We start from the raw sequence: 20134 nt of genomic DNA on the forward strand, positions 1-20134 counted from the left end.
CCGGAGTTGCCGGGTGCGCTGTGCCCCCCAGGGCCACTGAACGCACAGCCCGCGGGCCCCCCAGGGCCACTGAACCCACAGCCCGCGGGCCCGCCAGGGCCACTGAACCCACAGCCCGCGGGCCCCCCAGGGCCACTGAACCCACAGCCCGCGGGCCCCCCAGGGCCACTGAACGCACAGCCCGCGGGCCCCCCAGGGCCACTGAACCCACAGCCCGCGGGCCCGCCAGGGCCGCTGAACCCGCGGTTTCATTTCGGACGGCCCCGCCACTCCGCGAGGTTCACCCGTGGCCGCGTGCATCGTGGCTGCGCTAATCGGGCACTAGGGGGACGGGAAGATGTTTTTGACAGAACGCTATAGGGCGTTTTTCACTTCGTTTTTAAGAGCGATGGGCTTTGCCTTTCAAATCTTTGCGCTGCTCAGTCACCTTGTCACTGCAAGGCTCGATGTTCTAATGTTAATGGTTATTCACCGTTTCATTTTTGTCCAATTAAAAAAATCTATTTCACTTCTTTGCGGTACCTCCCAGTTGACATGGCATGTTGGGTCAACGTTTGTACGATCCCGACCACATGCCGACGGCGTGTTTACTGCGGCTTTGCCACCAAGGTCTCTCTTCAAAGAGACAGGAGGAATCCGATGAGCTATGAAGCTCTTCTTTCAATCCACTGCTGGATGAGGGCCCCCCTACCCCGTGCGGGTCGTGGGGGGCTATTTGACCGCACTTTTCATGCGTGGTCACTGCGGGTTTCTGAAGCCGGTTCTCATCAACGCTTTTAAATAAAAGTCCCAACGTTCCAGCTGCGTGAACAGCGATCTCGGGTTTGAAAAGTCTTGGTGGGTGGGCACTTTTCGATTCATGACATGCCCCCCCACCCCACCAGCCTCATACCAGGGTGACGGCGAATTGCTTTGCTGAAGTGAGGCTCCACGCATCAGGCATTATTACCAAGGGAGTGTCATTTATTATTAGAAAGAGTGGCCGAGCTGACGATCGCAACCGGCACGCACAGAAATCGACGGACAAAATCACGCGGGCGACACGGTAAACAGCACCCACCCCGGTTAGCCGGAGAGGCCCTTTCATCCGAGCCGCAGAAAAGTGCAATATCATCAAACAAATACCGAATCCCTTATCTCCACCTCTTTAAGATTAAAAAAGCCTGAAGATACAAAAAAAACCGTGGCGATTTGGCGGACACGGCCGTGAGCAGCGTGTGGCGGAGGCGTCGCTCACTCGGCAGTGACGGCAGAGCTGACCTCAGCAGTGACCGGTGACCACGTGTCAACCTCTAACTCTACCCCACCAGCCAAGCAATCCTTGTCAATAACCACACCGCACTCGCGACCAGACCACACGCCAGCGTTCTTCGTTGCAAGGCCCAAGGGCCACTGGCGGCCCTTCGTGGCCTTTAGTGCGGCCGCCGACAATACACAAATGGGAAAACACCCCCATCATAGTGCTGTCAAACCCCAATGGTTTTAAATGTGTGGCGGCCCTCACACTTATGTATTATCGGCGAAAGTGGGCCCCCCCTCTCTGAACATTAGTGAAGAACACTGTCCTACGCATAACCATACACCAACCAACCAGACCCTACCCCTAATCATACACCGGCCAAAGACACAAGCAGCACCAGCCCTACTCTCGACACCAACTACAGCCTCCCCATGTGGGGCATTTTGTGTATCCCCGCAGTCCGCCCACCCCCTTCATTCACCCTGTTCGCTCTTAATGTGCCAGCCCACGGCTGGGCTGAGTGGGCATGGAATCGGTGCTGGCTCGGCGTACGGCAGCACAACCAGCGCGAGACAATCACTCCCGTGGCTGCCCAGGGCTTCCCACGACTGGGTGAGGGGGTGAAGGGGTGAAGGGGTGAAGGGGTGAGGGGGTGAGGGGTGGGTGGAGGGCAGCGGTCTCCCCACCACCACAACCACCGCCAGCAGTCTCGGCCGAGCCGATCAAGTGCGGCGTCTCCCCCCGCCACGTCTCACAGCCGGGCGTAGTGTAAACAATCAAGGCACTTATGGAGGTTCCCTGCGCCCACGCAGGGAGGTCACGTGTGCGGGCTACGATTGCACACGCGTGCGTGTGAGATGTGTGGGTTTGACGTGTGTGTGATATCACTGTGTGCGTGCTGTGTGTGATATCGCTGTCCGTGCGTTTGCGTGAGGTGCGAGCACGTGTTGTGTGTGTGATATCACTGTGTGCATGCCGTGTGTGATATCACTGTGTATGCCGTGCGTGATATCATTATGCGTGAGTTGTGTTGCATGCATGGTGATGCATGCGTGATATCACTGTGTGTGCGTGGTGTTGCGTGCTTGATATCACTGTGCGTGCGTGGTGGTGCGTGCGTGATATCACTGTGCGTACGTGGTGTTGCGTGATATCACTGTGCGTGCGTGTGAATCGGCAGGTCCTTGGCCCAATCCTGCAGCTCCCCGGAGCCCAGCACGAGGTAGGCGAGTGCCCCGAACGCGTCCACGCTCGCCGCGATGTTGAACACCGTCTGCCACTCGGGCAGCGAGTGCTGCACACACGCACGCACGGGTAAAGCGAGCTCGTCAGCGCCACAGCTTCGCGGAACTTCGCCGCGACCGGCGATTTCACGGTGACAATTATCGTTAAGGGTTAGGCTCCTTTCCTCTTAAGATCGGCCGTTCATCAGTATACGTTGCACTCCTATCGTGTTTTTGCATTGTTTGTTGTAACGTTCTGACCCCGTGCCCCTACTGGGCATTTGTGTAAAAGAGCTGAAAGCTCATCGGATTCCTCCAGTATAAATACATATTCTGATTCTGACTGATTCAAGTAAGCCTGAGGCATTGTACGGCGAAACCGGTCCACAGTTTGCTCGTCTTGAAACGACGCCGCTGTTATTTTGCATTCCCTAAAGGCCGTATATGGCTGATGGGTTGTATCAAAAAATACTTTAACGTGGAGAGATGGACATGTGAAGGAGACATTGTTTATTTTGTCATCATGTGATGGATGGGCTTGGAAGTGACCTCTCACCTCGGGGGTCAGGTACCCTACGACCAGAGGCCCCAGGAAGCCGGGGATCGTGGCAAACGTGTTGGTGATGCCGAGGAGAATGCCAGCATATCTGTACAGAAAAACAAAGATACCCCCATGTCGCCTTTACAGACTGTTGGGGCAAGTGCTGTTCGCGAGCACCTATTAAAGCCGGCACAGCACATGAGGGGAGTGGGTGGCCAGCACCACACCTGCCTACTTTTATCTCCCCAATGCTGTTGTTTACACACAACACCAGGTTCTAATTTAAGGCTGAATTAACCTAGGATAGGCCCAGGACCTGTTCAAATATTCGTCACTGTTATTGGTCGTGAGCGGAAATTAAACTCGGGTCGCCAGATTCATAACGCAGTGCGCTAACCACATAACTGTACAAAGACAAAGATCCCCCGTATAGCCTTAACAGACTTTAGGGGAAAGTGCTGTTAGCGAGCACCTATGAAGGCCAGAACGGTACACGAGGGGGTGGGTGGCCAGCACCACACCCGAACGCCTTTGTTTCCCCAGTGGCAATGTTTACACACCGCACCAGGTACTCATTTGAGGCTGAGTCGACCTAGGGGAGGCCCATGACCGGTTCAGCTAATCGTCACTGGTGTTGGCCGTGAGCGGGAATCGAACCCAGGTCGCCGGGTTCATAGTGCAACACGCTAACCGCTACACTACCGCTCCCCACTATACTGTACAACAACCGCTATTTGCCACTAAGTTGCGGTGACGTCACACACGCACGAGCTCGACCCGCTGGCGAGCGCCGACTACGCGCGGCGGTCCCACGTGCCGGCGGGCGCATGCCGGTGTGCAGCCCTCACTGTGGCGCGATGTCCAGGTGGTTGATGTTGAAGCCGGACATGCTGAGCCCCCCCATGGAGGAGGAGAGGGTGAGGAAGGCGACCGCCAGCGTGTAGTTGCAGCCCACGAAGCCGGTGGCCACCAGGAACACGCCGGGGCCCAGCAGGCCTGGAGCGGGCGAGAGGGCGAGTGTGAGGGCGAGGGACGGACGCAAGTCACGAATCGCGAGCGACGGAGAGAATGGGTGACGGTGAGAATGGGTGACAGGGAGAATGAGTGGAGAAAATTAGCGACAGAGAGGAGTGACAGAGAGAATGAGTGACGGAGCGAATGAGTGATAAGCAGAATGAGTGATGGAGAGAACGAGTGACTGAGAGAATGAGTAAGAGAGAGAATGAATGACGGAGCGAATTAGTGACAGACAGAACGAGTGATCGAGAATGATTGGCGGGAGAGTAAGAGTGATCATGAATGTGACGGAGAGAACGCACCCAGCGTGGTGAAGACCTTGCGCGTGGCTGTCACGGACAGCAGGTGGCGCATGCGGATGTGGTCAGCTACCTGTCCTCCCAGCACCATGGCCAGCCAGCAGCCCAGGTAGGGCAGAGCAGACAGCAGCCCGTTCTGCTCACACAAACACAAAGATCCCCGCCCCCCGTATAGCCTACACCGACTTAATTCTAGATTTGAAGCTTTCGTGACTGCAAGGATTCATACTCTTAGGTTTTTTTCGGTAAAGTCACGTAGGTAAAAATAAAAATAATAGATAATAGAAATAAAATAATAAATCACGACGTTTCGGAGGCAACACAAGTCTCCGTCATCAGGTGGGACCGTCACAGCTAAATTTACTGTCTCAAGTGAGGAAAAATCCAAGAGACAAGCTCTTAAATACAAGTTAAGGGGGAGGGGGGGGGGGGGAGGGGCTTATCTGAATGTGGTAGCCAGGGAATCGAACGGTGGGGGGGGGGGGGGGGCTAAAAGAGAACAATGGTGCACATCGACTCGGGGTTGTGGCCGGTGTTAGCTGATAATAAACATAATAAACAACATAAACATACACCGACTGTTGGGGCAAGTGCTGTTCGCGAGCACCTGTTAAGGCTGACATGGCACACGAGGGGGTGTCTCACCAGCAGAATCAGCCTTGTTTGCACCAATGCTGGTGACCTGCAGACGTTTTACAGGCGTGGGCAAAATTAATCGGCCGACACGACGGAAGGGGAGCGACGTGCACGCGGAGCTGAAAGGCGAGGGGGGGGGCGGGGGCGGTGGGCAGCACCTTCTTGATGTTGAAGTGCAGGACGTCGTTCATGTACATGGGCAGGCACGTGAGCAGCGTGTAGAATGCCCAGTTGTAGCAGAAGTGGGCGACAATGATGGCCCAGAGGCGCGGGGACAGCGCCATGCTCCCCCAGGGCACACGCCGGTGACCCTCGCCATGCTGCGAATAGGACGACAGTCGTAGCCGTTAACGAGTGGCACCTGCGAAGGCCGGAACGGCGCACGAAGGGGCGGGGTGGTCAACATCGCACATGGCCGCCTTTTCTCTCCCCAGTGCTGATGTTTACACACCACACCATGTATGTTTAACTTCTTTCGCAACGTGCGTAGTCAACCGTGCGAAACGGATACTCTAGGGGCGGCCAAACTCATTGGTCGTGAGCTCGAATCAAACTGGGGTCACCGGGTTCGTCGCGTAGCGTGCTAACCACTGTGCCACCGCTCCCCCCGTGCCTTTGTGTGTGGTCACACACACACACACATATAGGCACAGGCCCATCTGCACACCAACATTCATTGCCAGGTGCTCACTCCATGGATAGCTCGCTGCGCGTACACACCCACCGCCCAAGTCACACCCGCTCGTGTGCTCACACCTCCATGTGCCGAAGTGAGTCCTTGATGTAGCTCCTCTCCTGCTCCGAGATGTGTGGGTGGCTGTCGGGGGTGTCCCAGGCCAGCAGGAACCACAGGACGCACCACGCCACACCCAGCCCGCCTGCCGCACCCACCCAAGGTCACTGAGGCCCTGTCCCGCTCACTCACTCGTTGGCTCGCTCGCTCAGTCACTCACTCGCGTCCCACAGAGCATCATCTACTCACTCACTCACCCACTCGCTCAATCACTCATTGACTCCCACCCACCGAGCATGACTCACCCACTGTCTCGCTCACTCATTCATTCGCTCAGTCACTCGCTTACCCCCACCCTGCCTCACTAACTCACTCGCACTCACTTACGTAGTGTCACTCGCTCGACTCATTTTTGTACTCGTTCACTCACTCACCTGACCCACTCACCCGCTATCACCCACCCAGCTTCACCGTCAACCTGCTCACCACCGCTGCCACCAAACCACCGCACACCACTACCGCCACCATGACACACCACCACCACCACACACCACCACTCCGTCACTGCCACCGTTATTGGGTATAGTGTGACCCAATTCCTGATCAGGTGCCTCTGCTGGCATGGACCCGGCACTCACCGAATATGTAGAAGACGGACGGCCAGCCCAGGGTGTCGATGAGAAGGCCCGACAGCGGTAGAGAAACGACCGTCCCAAACTGAGCACCTGTGGCGATAACAGAGCCCCCCCCCCCCTCCACGGTATAATAACAACACGATTACAGTGTGGAGTTACGCAGCAATTAGATGCGACTGCATTTCAAGACAATGTACATGAATGGGGCGTAATGTGTATAGCCAGAGGAGAAGAGGAACGTCTTGAGTTTGGACTTGAGCAGGGGCAGGGAGTCGATAGTACAGATAGCAGGGGGGGGGGAGGAGATCCAGACGATGGGGGCAGCAGAGGAGAATGAGCGACCTCCCACGGAGCGAAGGTTGACTGGGGGATTCTGCCGTCTTGGTTGCTGCAGCAGAGTGCATGGGAAAAAATTAGGGGAGCGGTAGGAGATAGTGTGTGGAGGGCAATAGATTGAGATGAGATGGGAGAGGTAGGAGAGTGTGTGGAGGGGAGTAGAGTGAGATGAGAGGAGAGAGGTAGGAGAGTGTGTGGAGGGGAGTAGAGTGAGATGAGAGGGGAGAGGTAGGAGAGTGCGTGGAGGGGAGTAGAGTGGGATGAGAGGGGAGAGGTAGGAGATAGTGTGTGGAGGGGAGTAGATTGAGATGAGAGGGGAGAGGTAGGAGATAGTGTGGAGGGGAGTAGAGTGAGATGAGAGGGGAGAGGTAGGAGAGTGTGTGGAGGGGAGTAGAGTGAGATGAGAGGGGAGAGGTAGGAGAGTGCGTGGAGGGGAGTAGAGTGGGATGAGAGGGGAGAGGTAGGAGATAGTGTGTGGAGGGGAGTAGATTGAGATGAGAGGGGAGAGGTAGGAGATAGTGTGGAGGGGAGTAGAGTGAGATGAGATGGGAGAGGTAGGAGAGTGTGTGGAGGGGAGTAGAGTGAGATGAGAGGGGAGAGGTAGGAGAGTGCGTGGAGGGGAGTAGAGTGAGATGAGATGGGAGAGGTAGGAGAGTGCGTGGAGGGGAGTAGAGTGAGATGAGAGGGGAGAGGTAGGAGAGTGCGTGGAGGGGAGTAGAGTGAGATGAGAGGTAGGAGAGTGTGTGGAGGGGAATAGAGTGAGATTAGAGGGGAGAGGTAGGAGAGTGCGTGAAGGGGAGTAGAGTGAGATGAGATGAGAGCGGTAGGAGAGTGCTTATAAAGATGTTGAGTGAGATGAGAAGGGAAAGAGAGGTAGTCACAGCCGATTCAATGGAAGACCTTCAACACGCTGAGTGCAAACCATGAAATAGATCCGGGATTCGTTTGGGAGCCAGTGGAGGAATTGGAGTGTCCGGGTGATGTGGTCTCGTGTCTGGGTGTGTGTGAGGATTCTCCAGTGTCAGCGGACAGCGTCCCGATGTGCAGCAGAGTTAGCGGGCCGGTCCATCGGCCCAGCAGGTGGCTGTCACCATGAGAGGTGGAGGCACAGAGTGGCACTACTCGGTCTAAGACTGCAGTGGCAGAAGAACTGGCCCAGTAAGCTTGAGCACATGGGGAGCAGCGGGGAGCGAGGGGATGGAGTGAGGGGGACGAGGCGTGGGGGGCGCCCACCGGCGTAGGAGATTGTGAGCAGCCGGCTCCTCTCCAGCGGCGGGGCCCAGTGGGCCCACATGGCGTGCATGGTGGGAAAAGTGGCTCCCTGCGTACGGGCAGATGCAGACACGTACAAAGACATCTCTACATCCGCTTGTAAGACCCAACAACTCCCCGTGTGTTTCTGTGTGCGCTGGTATCTCTGCGTAACCAACCCCCTCCCCCGGTTGCATCCCCAGTGTCATGTTGTCCATTGCAACATGTTAAGTGTCTTCCCTTTTCTCTCTTTGATCTCCCTGTGCCCCGCCCCAGGCACCCCCCACTCTGTATCTCCTCCTTGGCTCCTCCCACCCCTCTCTTATTTATAAAGCGTCTTGTTTCACTGCAGATGTCTTGCCCAGTTCAGCAGTTGTTTCTGTTGTGTCCCACCTGATGACGGGCGCTTGTGTTGCGCCCGAAACGTCGTGAGTTTATTTATTTTCCCACCTATATGACTTTACCGAAAGAACCAAAGAGGATGCATCCCCAGTGTCTCCGCGTATCTGTGCGAGCCTCCCTGTGCCGCGTTCCCCTCGGAGCCTCCGCGATCTCCCGTACCTCCCCGAAGCCCTCGATGACGCGCACCACGATGAGCCAGGGGACCCCGAAGCTCGCCGCGGGCGGCGTGGCCAGCGTCAGCAGCGTGGTGCAGGCGACGCCGATCCCAAACAACATCTTCCCCCCGTAGCGCCCGGCCAGGTATCCCCCGGGCACCTGCGCACACAAAAAGACAAAGGTCCCCCGTATAGCCTCAACAGACTGTTAGCGAACACTTTCAAAGGCTGGCACGGGGCACGACGAGGGGGTGGCTGGTCAGCACCAGGCCCGGCGGCCTTTGTCTCCCAAGTGCCGATGTTTACACACCGCACCGGGTACTCATTTGAGGCCGAGTCGACCTAGGAAAGGCCCAGGACTGGTTCAGGTAATCGTCACCGGTGTTCGCGGGAATCAAACCCGGACCGCCGGGTTCGTAGCGCAGCGCTTTAACAGCTACACCACCTGCGCACCCCCCCACCACACGCTACCTGTTCCTACATGCAGGGCATCTTGCAAACAGGTGTGATGGTGGCATAGCGTGGTTGGGTGGCATGGTGATGCAGGTGTGTTCCAGGCATTCGTGTCCGGCGTGTAATTTAGCGGAGAGCAAGCGGGGGATGCGCACTCACCCACCGTGCCGTCCCGCTAAGCGACCACGCACCTGTGTGATGATGTAGCCATAGAAGAAGGCACTGAGGATCCAGCCCTGGGTCTTCACATCCCAGTTGTACTTTGGTCCCTGAGCAAGGACCACACGAGGGGGGGGGGGTGAGAGGAGAAGAAGGCTTACGATCACGTGGAGCGTGTCAAAATAAGCCACAGACAACTATAAACAGAACCCTGTGAAATCACATCTTTGTCCCGTTTGTGGAGGGGCAGGGAGAGGCAGAGGGCAGTAGCAGCGAAGCAATTGGAGAGACGAGCAGAGTGAGCAGACTGCACAAGATGCGGGAAGCGAGCAAAACCAACGGGCGAGCAGGTTAGCAGAAGGCAGGTGTGGGTGAGCGAACGACCGAGCAAGCGAGCGAGTGAGTTGGCCTGCGAGCGGGCGAGCGAGTGGGAGATTGAGTGAAAGGGCGTGCAAGCGGGTGGGCGGAGAGTATATGTGGGTGCACGAGTGAGTGAGCAGATAGTCCCAGTTGGTGAGAAAAACGGGCGAGCGGGTGGACAGATGGACGAGTGAGTGAGCGAACAGCAAGATTCCTCGAGCAAGTGGATGAGTGAGTGGTCGCGCGAGGAAAGGAAAGTAAACATCTGTTCCTTTGCTCCTGTTCCTTTGCAGCAGCAAACGGTTGAGCGTGGCGGTCAAGCGAGTGTGGGGTGGTCGTGTGAGCGAGTGGGCGAGTAAGGGTGAGAAAGTGGACGAGTGAGTGGGCGAGCGAGTGGGAGTGAGCAAAAAGTGAGCGGGCGAGCGGAGAGACGGCGGCGAGCAGGGCATCGCTCACCCGCCCAGGCCCCGCGTCCGTGCCGTTGTCCACCACGCGCCCCGGGCAGTCCACGTCGCCCGCGTGCCACGACGACGCGGCCGTGACGTTGCCGTCGGTGGTGTGGTTCACCATGGCGACCAGGGCGACGCTGAGGTTAACGCGCAGCGCGTAGACCATGAAGAAGCCGAGGAAGGAGAGCACCGCGAGGTTGTAGCGTGCGGAGCAGCACATGGGCGCTCCTGCATGCGCGGGCGACAGCGAGGGCTCGGCGACATCAGCAAACTGACACCACAGATATCGCGGCAGTTGCTGACACCACATATATGAGTACAGTCACTGATAACACAGATATCCGTAGACTCGCTGACACCACAGGCACCAATACAGACTCAATGACGTGCATACCATGAGGCATCAACACACACTGCATTGCAGAAACCGAGGCAAGCGAAGCCCACGCTGAGAGGCGGCAGCACCTGTAAGGGGCCGTCCATAAATGACGTCACGCACCTGGGGGGGGGGGGGGGCGTCAGACATTTGTGACGATGTGCGACGAGGGGGGGGGGGGGTTTAGAAATGTGACGTCACATCAAAATGCACAACTTTAAATAAATATAAACACGTTCTCCCTAATTAAATATACTTTTTAATAAATGTTTTCTCCTACAACATCAGAGTGCAGCGCCACATTAAATACGCACTACAATGACAATAGTTTAAAGAGATTTGAAGCATGTTTTATATATTTTGGGGGGGGGGGCAAAGCTTTGTGACGTCATATTTGGGGGCGCGTGACGATGGGGGGGGGGGGGTCAAAAATCGTCCAAAATCGCGTGACGTCATTTATGGACGGCCCCTACCGACAACAGTACTAGCCATACAAAAGAAGAAGACTGCCAGTTCTATTAAGACAACAGTACTCGCGTCAGATCAGTACTTGCATACAGGCCGCTACTGATGAGCATGAGGCGGCAGTCCGAGCATAGAGAGACACTCCAGTCGACACCGCCCCACTGTGTACAGGAAGAAGCAGCGCCGAGACCTCCACATCGCGGGAATGATGGCGATATCGATGGCTATGATGATGATGGTAACGAAGGTGGTTGTTGATGGTCATGGAGTGGGCGGTAATGATGGCGTGGTGTGTCGATGGTGACACGGGAGTGGCCTCGTACCGGGGGTAGACACATTGCTGCGGGGGAGCAGGGGCTGCGTGTCGGAGAGACTGCTCCGTGCTCTCTCCTCCGTCGCCTCCTCCTCGCCATCCGAGACTCCGTTCTGCGCCATCGTTCACTGCTCACGTGAGGGCTGAGGTAGCCGGCACCCCCCGCCCCGGGGCCACATCCTCCCCGAGTAAGATGGCCGTCTCCCGGGCAATCCCGCCCCTGAGTAAGATGGCCGTCTTCCGGGCCACCTCCCCGAGTAAGATGGCCGTCCTCGTCCCTGAGTAAGATGGCCGTCTCCCGGGCCACATCCTCCCCGAGTAAGATGGCCGTCTCCCAGGCTATCCCGCCCCTGAGTAAGATGGCCGTCTCCCGGGCCACATCCTCCCCGAGTAAGATGGCCGTCTCCCGGGCCATCCCTCCCCTGAGTAAGATGGCCGTCTCCCGGGCCATCCCTCCCCTGAGTAAGATGGCCCCTACGACGACCATTCCCAGATGTCAAGCCATTCCCATGGTAAGTTGGCACGAGCAAAAAAATCATCAGAGCAGTGTAGAGCCTGGTATGGTGCCTTGAATTAGCAGAATCCCTTTATTTAGACCGGCGGAATCCGATGAGCTGTGAAGCTCTTTATCACATGTCCAGTAGAGCAACAGCCTTGCCCGACAAAGGTGATTGCATCCTTCTGCCGTGCTCCCCGAATTCACCAATTCTGCAGCCACGTGGCCCTCTTCAATCACTGGGTGGATGTGGAGGCACTCAACCTGCGGTCCGCGCACCCCTGGTGGTCCGCGGGAAAGAAGTAAAATATTAACAACACCCCCACTAAGGAAATGTACAATTCCAAATATAACTACGAGAGCAGCGAGCGTTTGGTGGTTCCGCGAAATGTGTGGAGTTGAAAAGGTCTGGAACCGCTGCTACAATACCCGTGATGTAAACCATGAAACTATGTTTTACTTTACCAGCTCAAGCCCACTGAGATATATTCCTTTTTTTTAAGCGACCTGGCCACAAATGATAGCTCAACGAAGTGGCTCATCACGTGGAAATTGATAGCAGCCCAATACTAGACTCTAAACGCGTGTTTCTCAATGTGGAGGGAAAACCCGGAGGACCCGGAGAAAATCCACGCGACCACGGGGAGACACTGCAAACTCCAAATATACAGCAGGCGTCTGGGTCGGGATCGAATCCACGACCTGCTGTATAGCAGGCAAGGTAGTTAGATGATGAATTCGGGTCGTCAGTCAAGTCCTGTCTGAGATCCAATCTCACACGACGTATGCAGACAAATTAACCCACCCCAGCACCAGTGTATACAAACAGAACCGTTTTTTATTTGGATTTCAAAGAAAAAACATGAAACTCGAACAAATACCCCATGGCAGGTTGAGACTAAACCACGGAGAAACCTCAACGCTCGCCCTCTCCTTCACAAAGTGCTCAAACTTGTTACAATATTTACGTGGTGTTAACATTTTTCTCCCTGTGCCCCTCAGCTGTCAATCCTTCTGCTCCTCGCTCTCTAAATCACTTCAAATCCTCAATACTGGAAGGCTCCTTGGTGCCTTCACGACTTCCAACGTTCATCGCCACACTCTACTCCGGTCATTCTTGCAGCGGCTTTTGCCGAGCTATCGAACCAAGATGGTCACCGCATGGCGCGCTTTCAGAAGCGTTTCTGCGGCCGTCTGGAATGCTCTTCCTTCCGATATTAGGAAGCCACTGGAGCTATGCACTTTTAAATGTAGATTTAGAACTAATTTCTTGAGAACTGTTGTGTTTAGTTTGTTGTCCTTAGCACGGTTGGCTACGCACAGTGCGAAATAAGTTCAACATACAGATGTAATGATATGATGACACCTGCTGGTGGGAAAAGGGAAGCACGGGTACGGGCACCACTAAAACATCATCCAATCCTAAAGGGAGAGATATCTGGGCCAAAGGTAAGGGGTGGGGCTAGCCGAGATACTCCGGGAACCCGCTGGAAGGTTCCAGAGGCGGAGGCTAGCCGGGCCTGCGGCAATATAAGTGGAGGACTCGGTCGGTGTGTGGAGTCTTGGGTCCGGACTGCGTCGCTGCTCGCCGTCATCTTTCTCCATCGTTCAGCCAAGTGGCGGATCTCCTGCGGAGTTCCACCGCCATTACCGGCACGCCATCAGTCAGCGGCGAGGCCGGAAGTGAACGGATGGAACCACGCCGGATGATCGACCGTGTGCGTAGTCTGTAAGGACGCTAACATCTAAGTGTGTACTCGGAAATACAAGAAGAGAAGGTTGGCCTGTGTTGTGCCCGTATGTGAAATAAAGAAGAGTACCCTCTACTCGGCGTGCCGCGGAAGTCGCTCATGACACATACATACCCTCACCTCACCAAAATCTCCCCACCTTCAGGCGAAAAAATAAATTCGCAGCTGGTCTCCAATCCTCAACTCTTTCCGTTGTTGACGTCACGTTCTCCTGTGCATCGGCTAAAACAAAAAGATTGTCCACTTTAAAACCCTTCGCGTGTGTACTGTACTAATACCCTCGCTCTACAGCCAGGGTGGGCGTGTATTTTAAAGTCATGTTCCTCGCCTAAGGAATGTACAGAACTCGGAAACATGAAGTACCTTACCTAATGCAGGTTACATTTCAAAGACAACGACGGTCTTAACGCCAGCCTACGACCCTTTCAGCCAACACGTGTCATGCGGAGGCCTTGTGCGGGGAGGGCAATGGTGGTTCAGCTACTGAAACAAGAAAACCGTGGCCGGGTCCCCGTGGGACCCGGGAAGCGTGCTGCGCCATTCCCGTCGCGATCGTGACGTCGTGACCAAAGCGGTGAACACACGGAACGCATCGACACACCACGGGGGAGATGAAACATTCTCGCGCACATGCATGCACGCGCGGGGCCCGCCACTCGCCTGCACGGTGGCGCGTCAAGGGGGCCTGCCTTAAACGGACACGCCACCGCCTACAGCACCAGGTCAAAGTGTGCCAGCAACCCCCAGTGGTCGCTGGGGAACTTCCCACACGCCAGACGCTCGGTCCCCACAAGGCGCAGCGAGCGCGGCACGACCGTGGCGTCCACGCCGCCGCCGCCACCGGGTGGGCTGGAAGGTCCGGGCGAGCGAGCGGTGAGCGGCTGCTGGTAGAAGAGGCGGTCGAAGCGCAGGCGGGAGGAGCGAGCGCCCCCCAGCTTGAGGTTGTCGTTGAGGGTGGTGTCCCAAGTGTAGCGCGTCTCCTCGGGGCGGCCCAGCAGCTCCCACACGTCACCCACGCCGGGGGGCAACCCCCCGATCTGAGACACCTGCACGCACGCCGGCACCGCCCTCAAGCATCGCGACACACCACCTGCGTCGGATAGGGTTGGCACGGTATGGCCAAACTACGGTATGTGTATTATGGTACAAGGTCCCATGGCAATCGTGTCGTCTGTTTTGCTAAATATCATATCGTGATTATCGTTGCTCATTTTACGTTTTGAAAGATACAATAAACTTGTTCATTTCGTTGTCAGTCGGGCTTTGGTTCTTTGGTAGGCAGCAGTCTTAGTTATCGTCACGCTTGATTATTTCTCATCCACTCACGGTCATCGTTGACCAAAATAAAAAAAAATAACACTCGCCGAAGAATACTTTTGCCACTAATTCCGTTCACAAATGTAAGCAGGCAGGGCGGTCAGCGGGGAGGGAGGAGGGTGGGACTCGCCTCCTTGTCCCTCAGGTTGGTGTCGCCCCCGAAGATGGTGGTGGCGTTGCTAGGCGCGAGCGCAATCCTCTGCAGCACCTGCTGAAGCTGGCGCACGCGCTCCTTGGTGTGCGAGACGGTGCTCTCCAGATGCGACGTCAGCAGGTACAGCGGCACCCCCGACACCTCCGCCTGCACGCAGACAGGTAGAACCCGTGTGCATGGTGCTGTCGCTGGCTGATGGATTATACTACGAAACTAACGAAACTTTATATTTTATCAAGTAAAGCCCACTGAGCTATATAGCTTTCTTTCAGAAGTGACCTGGCCACAAATGATAGCTCAACGAAGTGGCTTTTCACATGGAAACGGATGTTTCTAAATATGGTAGGAAAAACCAAAGGACCCGGAGAAAAATCCACGCGACTACGGGGAGAACATGAAACTCCAAATATACAGGCGTCAGGGTCCGGGTGGAGCCCACGTCCTCCTGCATACGAGGCGAGGAAAATAATATCTTGCCACAGGCACTGGCTACTAACATTGGGTGCTGCAGTCAGAGCTGTGGCTACTTGCTGGATGCTACTTTGCTATAGTTGGGTGATAGTTTCTGCAAGCCATGGCTGGGTGCAGGGTGCCACTGGGCTTACCCTGACCGCCAGTAGGTTGCGCCCCATGACGGAGGTAGGAAAGGGGATGACCTCGTGGGAGATGAGCCGCACGCGAGACTTCTTCAGCATCACGGCAGTGAAGTAGCCCTGCTCATCAGCTGCACAGTGCGGCCCACAATCACCGCAACCCCCATCGTACAACATCGCCACATCACACAGCACCGGCAGTACTACGCACTTCACGTTTGTTACGAGCACGCAACCGCAAACCCTGCGCAGCGCGACGTCCCGATCGGAGCTCACGAAACTGGCCGCGGCACCGCCAGATTAAGCCACACACCGGGGATGATGTGGTAGCTGGTGGCTCGCTGCTGCAGGTAGCCGAGGTAGGGAGGCACCAGCTCTTGCAGATAAACCACGTCGGGAGAGTGTCTGCAGCATCAGGCAATGAGCACACGGGTGGGTCGTCAGTACCGCCCCCACAACACGCGTGGCGCCTCTGTGTAGCGTGCGACATGCAAGGCCAGACCTTTACATATCCAGAAAATCCTGATACACTAAAGTATGAGTCTCAATAACCCCTTTCAGGAGCTTGTACATTACACTGGAACGTTTGGATAAATTCCTGAATGAGTCTTACAGGAATAGCATTCACGGCACATTGTCAAAACAGAGCTATGGGGCCCAGCAACAGACCTTAGAATCCGATTCATTTGAACCAGTGAATCGACGTGTTGTTACACGCCTAATGACGATTGTCGAAGTAGGCGTGCACCCAACATCCTCCACACTCACAATGCGATGATGTTGCAGGCCCCACGAGCTCGAAGCTGGATCTGCTCCTCCATGAGCCCGTCCAGGTTCCAGCAGAGCAGCGACAGAGACCCCTCGTCCCCGCCGCTAGCACTGAGCACAGCAACCCGCGACACAACAAAAAACGATACCAATTTTCATGCACACGGTGCTTAAAAGCCTGAGAAACTCAACGCTTCTTACATTGTATCTCAGTCACAGTCTGTTCTCCTACCACGCATGTTTTTTCATAACGCAAATTGGATATAACGCTGCCTCAGCGTAACATCGCACAAGGCGGGATGCTGCTGGATGCTTCTAGATGCTACCCGCGTGCCTCAGTCTTTGTTCAGCCTGTGGAAGCATCGCACGTGTTATCGCGGACTGTGCTTTACCCTATATTATACATTATTTCGCGGTGTTCTTCAGGAAGGCAAGAACGCCTACTGATGGAAGCTGTCCCTGTGCAGTACCAGCCTGCAAGAGGCCATCAGTCTGCCAGTGATGGCCCTTTATGTACTCCGTAGCAGAGTGCTGCGAATGGGTAGGGACCGGACGAAGCCACACTCGACTTGCTGATCCTCAAGTCGAACCCAACGCCGTGGCTTCCCGTGCTGTCGCACATCACCCCCCCGGTCCAATCGCCACAATGCTGCGAACCTCGAGGAGGTCCAGAGAATTGTGGGAAACGAACCTCTCCACATCCGCCAGGATCTCAAAAACGTTCCTTACCACCGCTCAAAGTCGCGGGCTACCCCTTTTTGGACCCGCAAACTTTGACAATTGGAACTTTGACCCTGACGACGCTTAGGAAAGCTAAGTTCACGGGGGCATGCTTGAACCACAAGCCTCTGCAACGAGCGGCCACGCGACCAGGAAGCGTGACGTAAGAGGTGCACCCAACTTGACCGTCGCCTCAGACACCGACCCCAAGAACCCAAGACTCCAACCCCATTTGACCCCTGCCAATAATATCAGAGACTCACACCAGACACCCCTGTGACCTTCGGACTATCTGGTGCCCCCCTGGGGAGGGCATCACCTGTGCAGGTTGGGGGGCAGCGAGTTCTCCTCGATGACCTCCAGGTCGGAGCTCACGTCCAGCACCTCCACGGGGGGCGGCTGCATCGCGGAAGCCACCGAGCTGCCCGGGTCAGTGTCCCCCTCAAAGTAGGTGTTCAGGGCGTGCTGTGGACACAGTCACAAGCACACCACTAAGGGGTTAGGGGCCCAGCACGGAGCTCAGGGGTCTTGCAGAGATGGGGGTGTAATTGGGATTCACTGGCCCAAGACCGCCCCCCCAACCGATATCTGTCCCTGTTTCTCCCCCATCTCCCCGTGTCTAACACCGTGACCCCCCCTGCCCCCCTGTTTCTCCTGCGTTTCCCCTTGAATCCCGCCTACCTCGCTCCCCTCCCCCCGGTGCCTCCCCTTGCCTCCCCCTATCTTCCTCTATCTCTCCCCGCGTCCCCCGATCTCCCAGTGTCTACCCCCCCCCCCACCTCGTGTTTTCCCTGCCCCGCAAGTCACCCCCCCCTCCCTCCCACCATGAACCATGACTCCCCCACATCCCATTCCTATGTCCACCCCTGCCGTGCCCCCCCCCCTGCCGTGCCCCCCCCCCTGCCGTGCCCCCCCTGGTGTGCCCCCCCCCGTACCACCCCCCCCCACTGTACCCTCCCCGTCGTGCTCCCCCCCTGCCGTGCCCCCCCCCGCCGTGCCCCCCTTAAGTGTATCACACCCCTCCCCAGTGTGTCCTCCCCAACCACATCCCCGAGTCACCCCCCCGTGCCAACCCCCCCCCGTGCCACCCCCCGTGCCAACCCCCCCCCTCCGTGCCAACCCCCCCCCGTGCCAACCCCCCCCCGTGCCAACCCCCCCCCTCCGTGCCAACCCCCCCCCCGTGTCAACCCCCCCCCCCCGTGCCACCCCCCGTGCCACCCCCCCCCCCGTGCCAACCCCCCCCCTCCGTGCCAACCCCCCCCCGTGCCAACCCCCCCCCGTGCCAACCCCCCCCCGTGCCAACCCACCCCCGTGCCAACCCCCCCCCCCCGTGCCAACCCCCCCCCCCCGTGCCAACCCCCCCCCGTGTCAACCCCCCCCCCCCGTGCCACCCCCCGTGCCACCCCCCCGTGCCACCCCCCCCCCCGTGCCACCCCCCCCCGTGCCAACCCCCCCCCCCCCCGTGCCACCCCCCCCCTACGTGCCACCCCCCCCCCGTGCCACCCCCCCCCGTGCCAACCCCCCCCGTGCCACCCCCCCCCGTGCCACCCCCCCCGTGCCAACCCCCCCCGTGCCACCCCCCCCGTGCCACCCCCCCGTGCCACCCCCCCCCGTGCCACCCCCCCCCCGTGCCACCCCCCCGTGCCACCCCCCCCCCGTGCCACCCCCCCCCCGTGCCACCCCCCCCCGTGCCAACCCCCCCCGTGCCACCCCCCCGTGCCACCCCCCGTGCCAACCCCCCCCCCCCCCCGTGCCACCCCCCCCCTACGTGCCACCCCCCCCCGTGCCACCCCCCCCCGTGCCAACCCCCCCGTGCCACCCCCCCCCCCGTGCCACCCCCCCCGTGCCAACCCCCCTCGTGCCACCCCCCCCCCCGTGCCACCCCCCCGTGCCACCCCCCCCCGTGCCACCCCCCCCCCGTGCCACCCCCCGTGCCACCCCCCCCCGTGCCACCCCCCCCCCGTGCCACCCCCCCCCGTGCCAACCCCCCCCGTGCCACCCCCCCGTGCCACCCCCCGTGCCAACCCCCCCCGCCCCCCCCCCCCCGCGCCACCTGCAGGTCCCAGGCGGCCCGGCCCAGGTATTGCTTGGCGAGGCCGCGGTCGGCGCCCGTGATGCTCCTGAACTCGGCGCAGAGCCTCTCCTCGGCGGCGCCCTCCATCGCCTGTCCGCGCCGATCAATCCGCCAACCCCCCTGCCTCGCCACGGGCGGATCGATCGATCAATCAACGACCCAATTAGCGCAGCAGGCAGTGATCAGACGGGGCAGGCGCGCGTGTGCGTGGCGCGTATCTCAACACCCCCCACACACCTCTTCACAATCCCCAGTTCGCTTGGGCGACGCGGGGGGGCCGTGACGACTATCCGCGCTGGGAAATGTAGAGGGAGCCCGGCCAGACGGCGGCTCGCGAGGGCTGTGTGCCGAACGCGTTTCGTATTTCGGGAATTAAATCTAAATCCTGTGTACTTGGCAAAAGTTCAGACATAAGGGGCCGTCCGTAAATGACGTCACGCGATTTTGGACGATTTTGACCCCCCCCCCCCCTTCGTCACACAGCGTCACAAAAAGTCAGACCCCCCCCTCAAATATGACGTCACAAAGCTCTGCCCCCCCCCCCCCCCCAAAATAAAACGTGCTTCAAATCGCTTTAAACTATTGTCATTGTAGTGCGTATTTAATGTGGCGCTGCACTCTGATGTTGTAGGAGAAAACATTTATTTAAAAGTCTATTTAATTAAGTAGAACGTGTTGTCTATATTTATTTAAAGTTGCGCATTTGATGTGACGTCACATTTCTCAAACCCCCCCCCCCCCCTCGTCACACATCGTCACAAATATCTGTCCCCCCCCCCCCCCCCTAGGTGCGTGACGTCATTTATGGACGGCCCCTTAGCTGTCAGCCTATACGGTTTAACATGGGACCTTTTTTTAGGCCAGTATCATAGTAGGAAAAAATACGGTTTTAATATTTCTGGCAATAAAACAGGAGTTGTGTTAAAATGTTCAAACGCCAAGTAGAAACTCTGTTGCAAGGAATCCTGTCTGCATTAATTAATTACACTTCTGCCTTTGACTCCCTGGTGGCGATGTTTCAACACACAGCACCGGGCACTTCCTTTGAGGCTGAGTCGACCTAGGGGAGGCTCAGGACCGGTTCAGATAATCGTCACCGGGTGTTGGCCGTGAGCGTAGCGCTAACTGCTGCTGTGCCACTGCTCTTTGTTATAATCTACGACGACAATGAGCCAAGAATGTCTGTGTGTCCCGCGCGTGACGTCACTACACGTCGGC

At 57.5% G+C, this 20134-nt stretch overlaps 2 protein-coding genes across 3 annotated transcripts; both read right to left on the minus strand.

Annotated features, from left to right (window-relative positions):
• Nucleotides 1–940: 940 nt before the first annotated feature.
• SLC17A5 (solute carrier family 17 member 5) lies at nucleotides 941–11217 on the minus strand. Its single transcript, XM_061554087.1, has 12 exons — nucleotides 11054–11217; nucleotides 9897–10117; nucleotides 9113–9190; nucleotides 8473–8628; nucleotides 7894–7981; nucleotides 6328–6414; nucleotides 5713–5834; nucleotides 5115–5276; nucleotides 4324–4456; nucleotides 3853–4000; nucleotides 3020–3110; nucleotides 941–2534 (listed from the first exon to the last, which is right to left on the minus strand). The coding sequence occupies exons 1-12, from the start codon at nucleotides 11163–11165 to the stop codon at nucleotides 2394–2396; spliced, it is 1539 nt and encodes a 512-aa protein (XP_061410071.1). The 5' UTR covers nucleotides 11166–11217; the 3' UTR covers nucleotides 941–2393.
• Nucleotides 11218–12359: 1142 nt separating this feature from the next.
• Nucleotides 12360–19180, minus strand: LOC133344121 (tyrosyl-DNA phosphodiesterase 2-like). 2 transcript variants are annotated; one of them, XM_061554108.1, is made up of 7 exons: nucleotides 18896–19180; nucleotides 17162–17307; nucleotides 16123–16227; nucleotides 15668–15759; nucleotides 15367–15485; nucleotides 14738–14908; nucleotides 12360–14336 (listed from the first exon to the last, which is right to left on the minus strand). In XM_061554108.1, exons 1-7 carry the CDS (start codon nucleotides 19001–19003, stop codon nucleotides 14001–14003), a joined length of 1077 nt encoding a protein of 358 aa, XP_061410092.1. In that variant the 5' UTR covers nucleotides 19004–19180; the 3' UTR covers nucleotides 12360–14000. The 2 variants fall into 2 exon arrangements, with proteins under 2 accessions (XP_061410092.1, XP_061410091.1); XM_061554107.1 differs by having other exon boundaries at nucleotides 16123–16233.
• Between the last annotated feature and the right edge of the window lie 954 nt (nucleotides 19181–20134).

This window comes from Lethenteron reissneri, chromosome 19, assembly GCF_015708825.2.
Source record: "Lethenteron reissneri isolate LAM-NWPU_2019-01 chromosome 19, ASM1570882v1, whole genome shotgun sequence".
Taxonomy (NCBI): domain Eukaryota; kingdom Metazoa; phylum Chordata; class Hyperoartia; order Petromyzontiformes; family Petromyzontidae; genus Lethenteron; species Lethenteron reissneri.

Coding starts and splice junctions, on each gene's coding strand:
- LOC133344121 (XM_061554107.1), bottom strand. CDS start 19,003: ATGGAGGGCGCCGCCGAGGAGAGGCTCTGCGCCGAGTTCAGGAGCATC. Junction 17,308..18,895: donor GGGCCGCCTGGGACCTGCAG/GTGGCGCGGGGG, acceptor CTGTGTCCACAG/CACGCCCTGAACACCTACTT. Junction 15,760..16,122: donor GCCTGCAACATCATCGCATT/GTGAGTGTGGAG, acceptor CTGATGCTGCAG/ACACTCTCCCGACGTGGTTT.
- SLC17A5 (XM_061554087.1), bottom strand. CDS start 11,165: ATGGCGCAGAACGGAGTCTCGGATGGCGAGGAGGAGGCGACGGAGGAG. Junction 7,982..8,472: donor TCATCGAGGGCTTCGGGGAG/GTACGGGAGATC, acceptor GCCCGTACGCAG/GGAGCCACTTTTCCCACCAT. Junction 5,277..5,712: donor ACTCACTTCGGCACATGGAG/GTGTGAGCACAC, acceptor TCCTATTCGCAG/CATGGCGAGGGTCACCGGCG.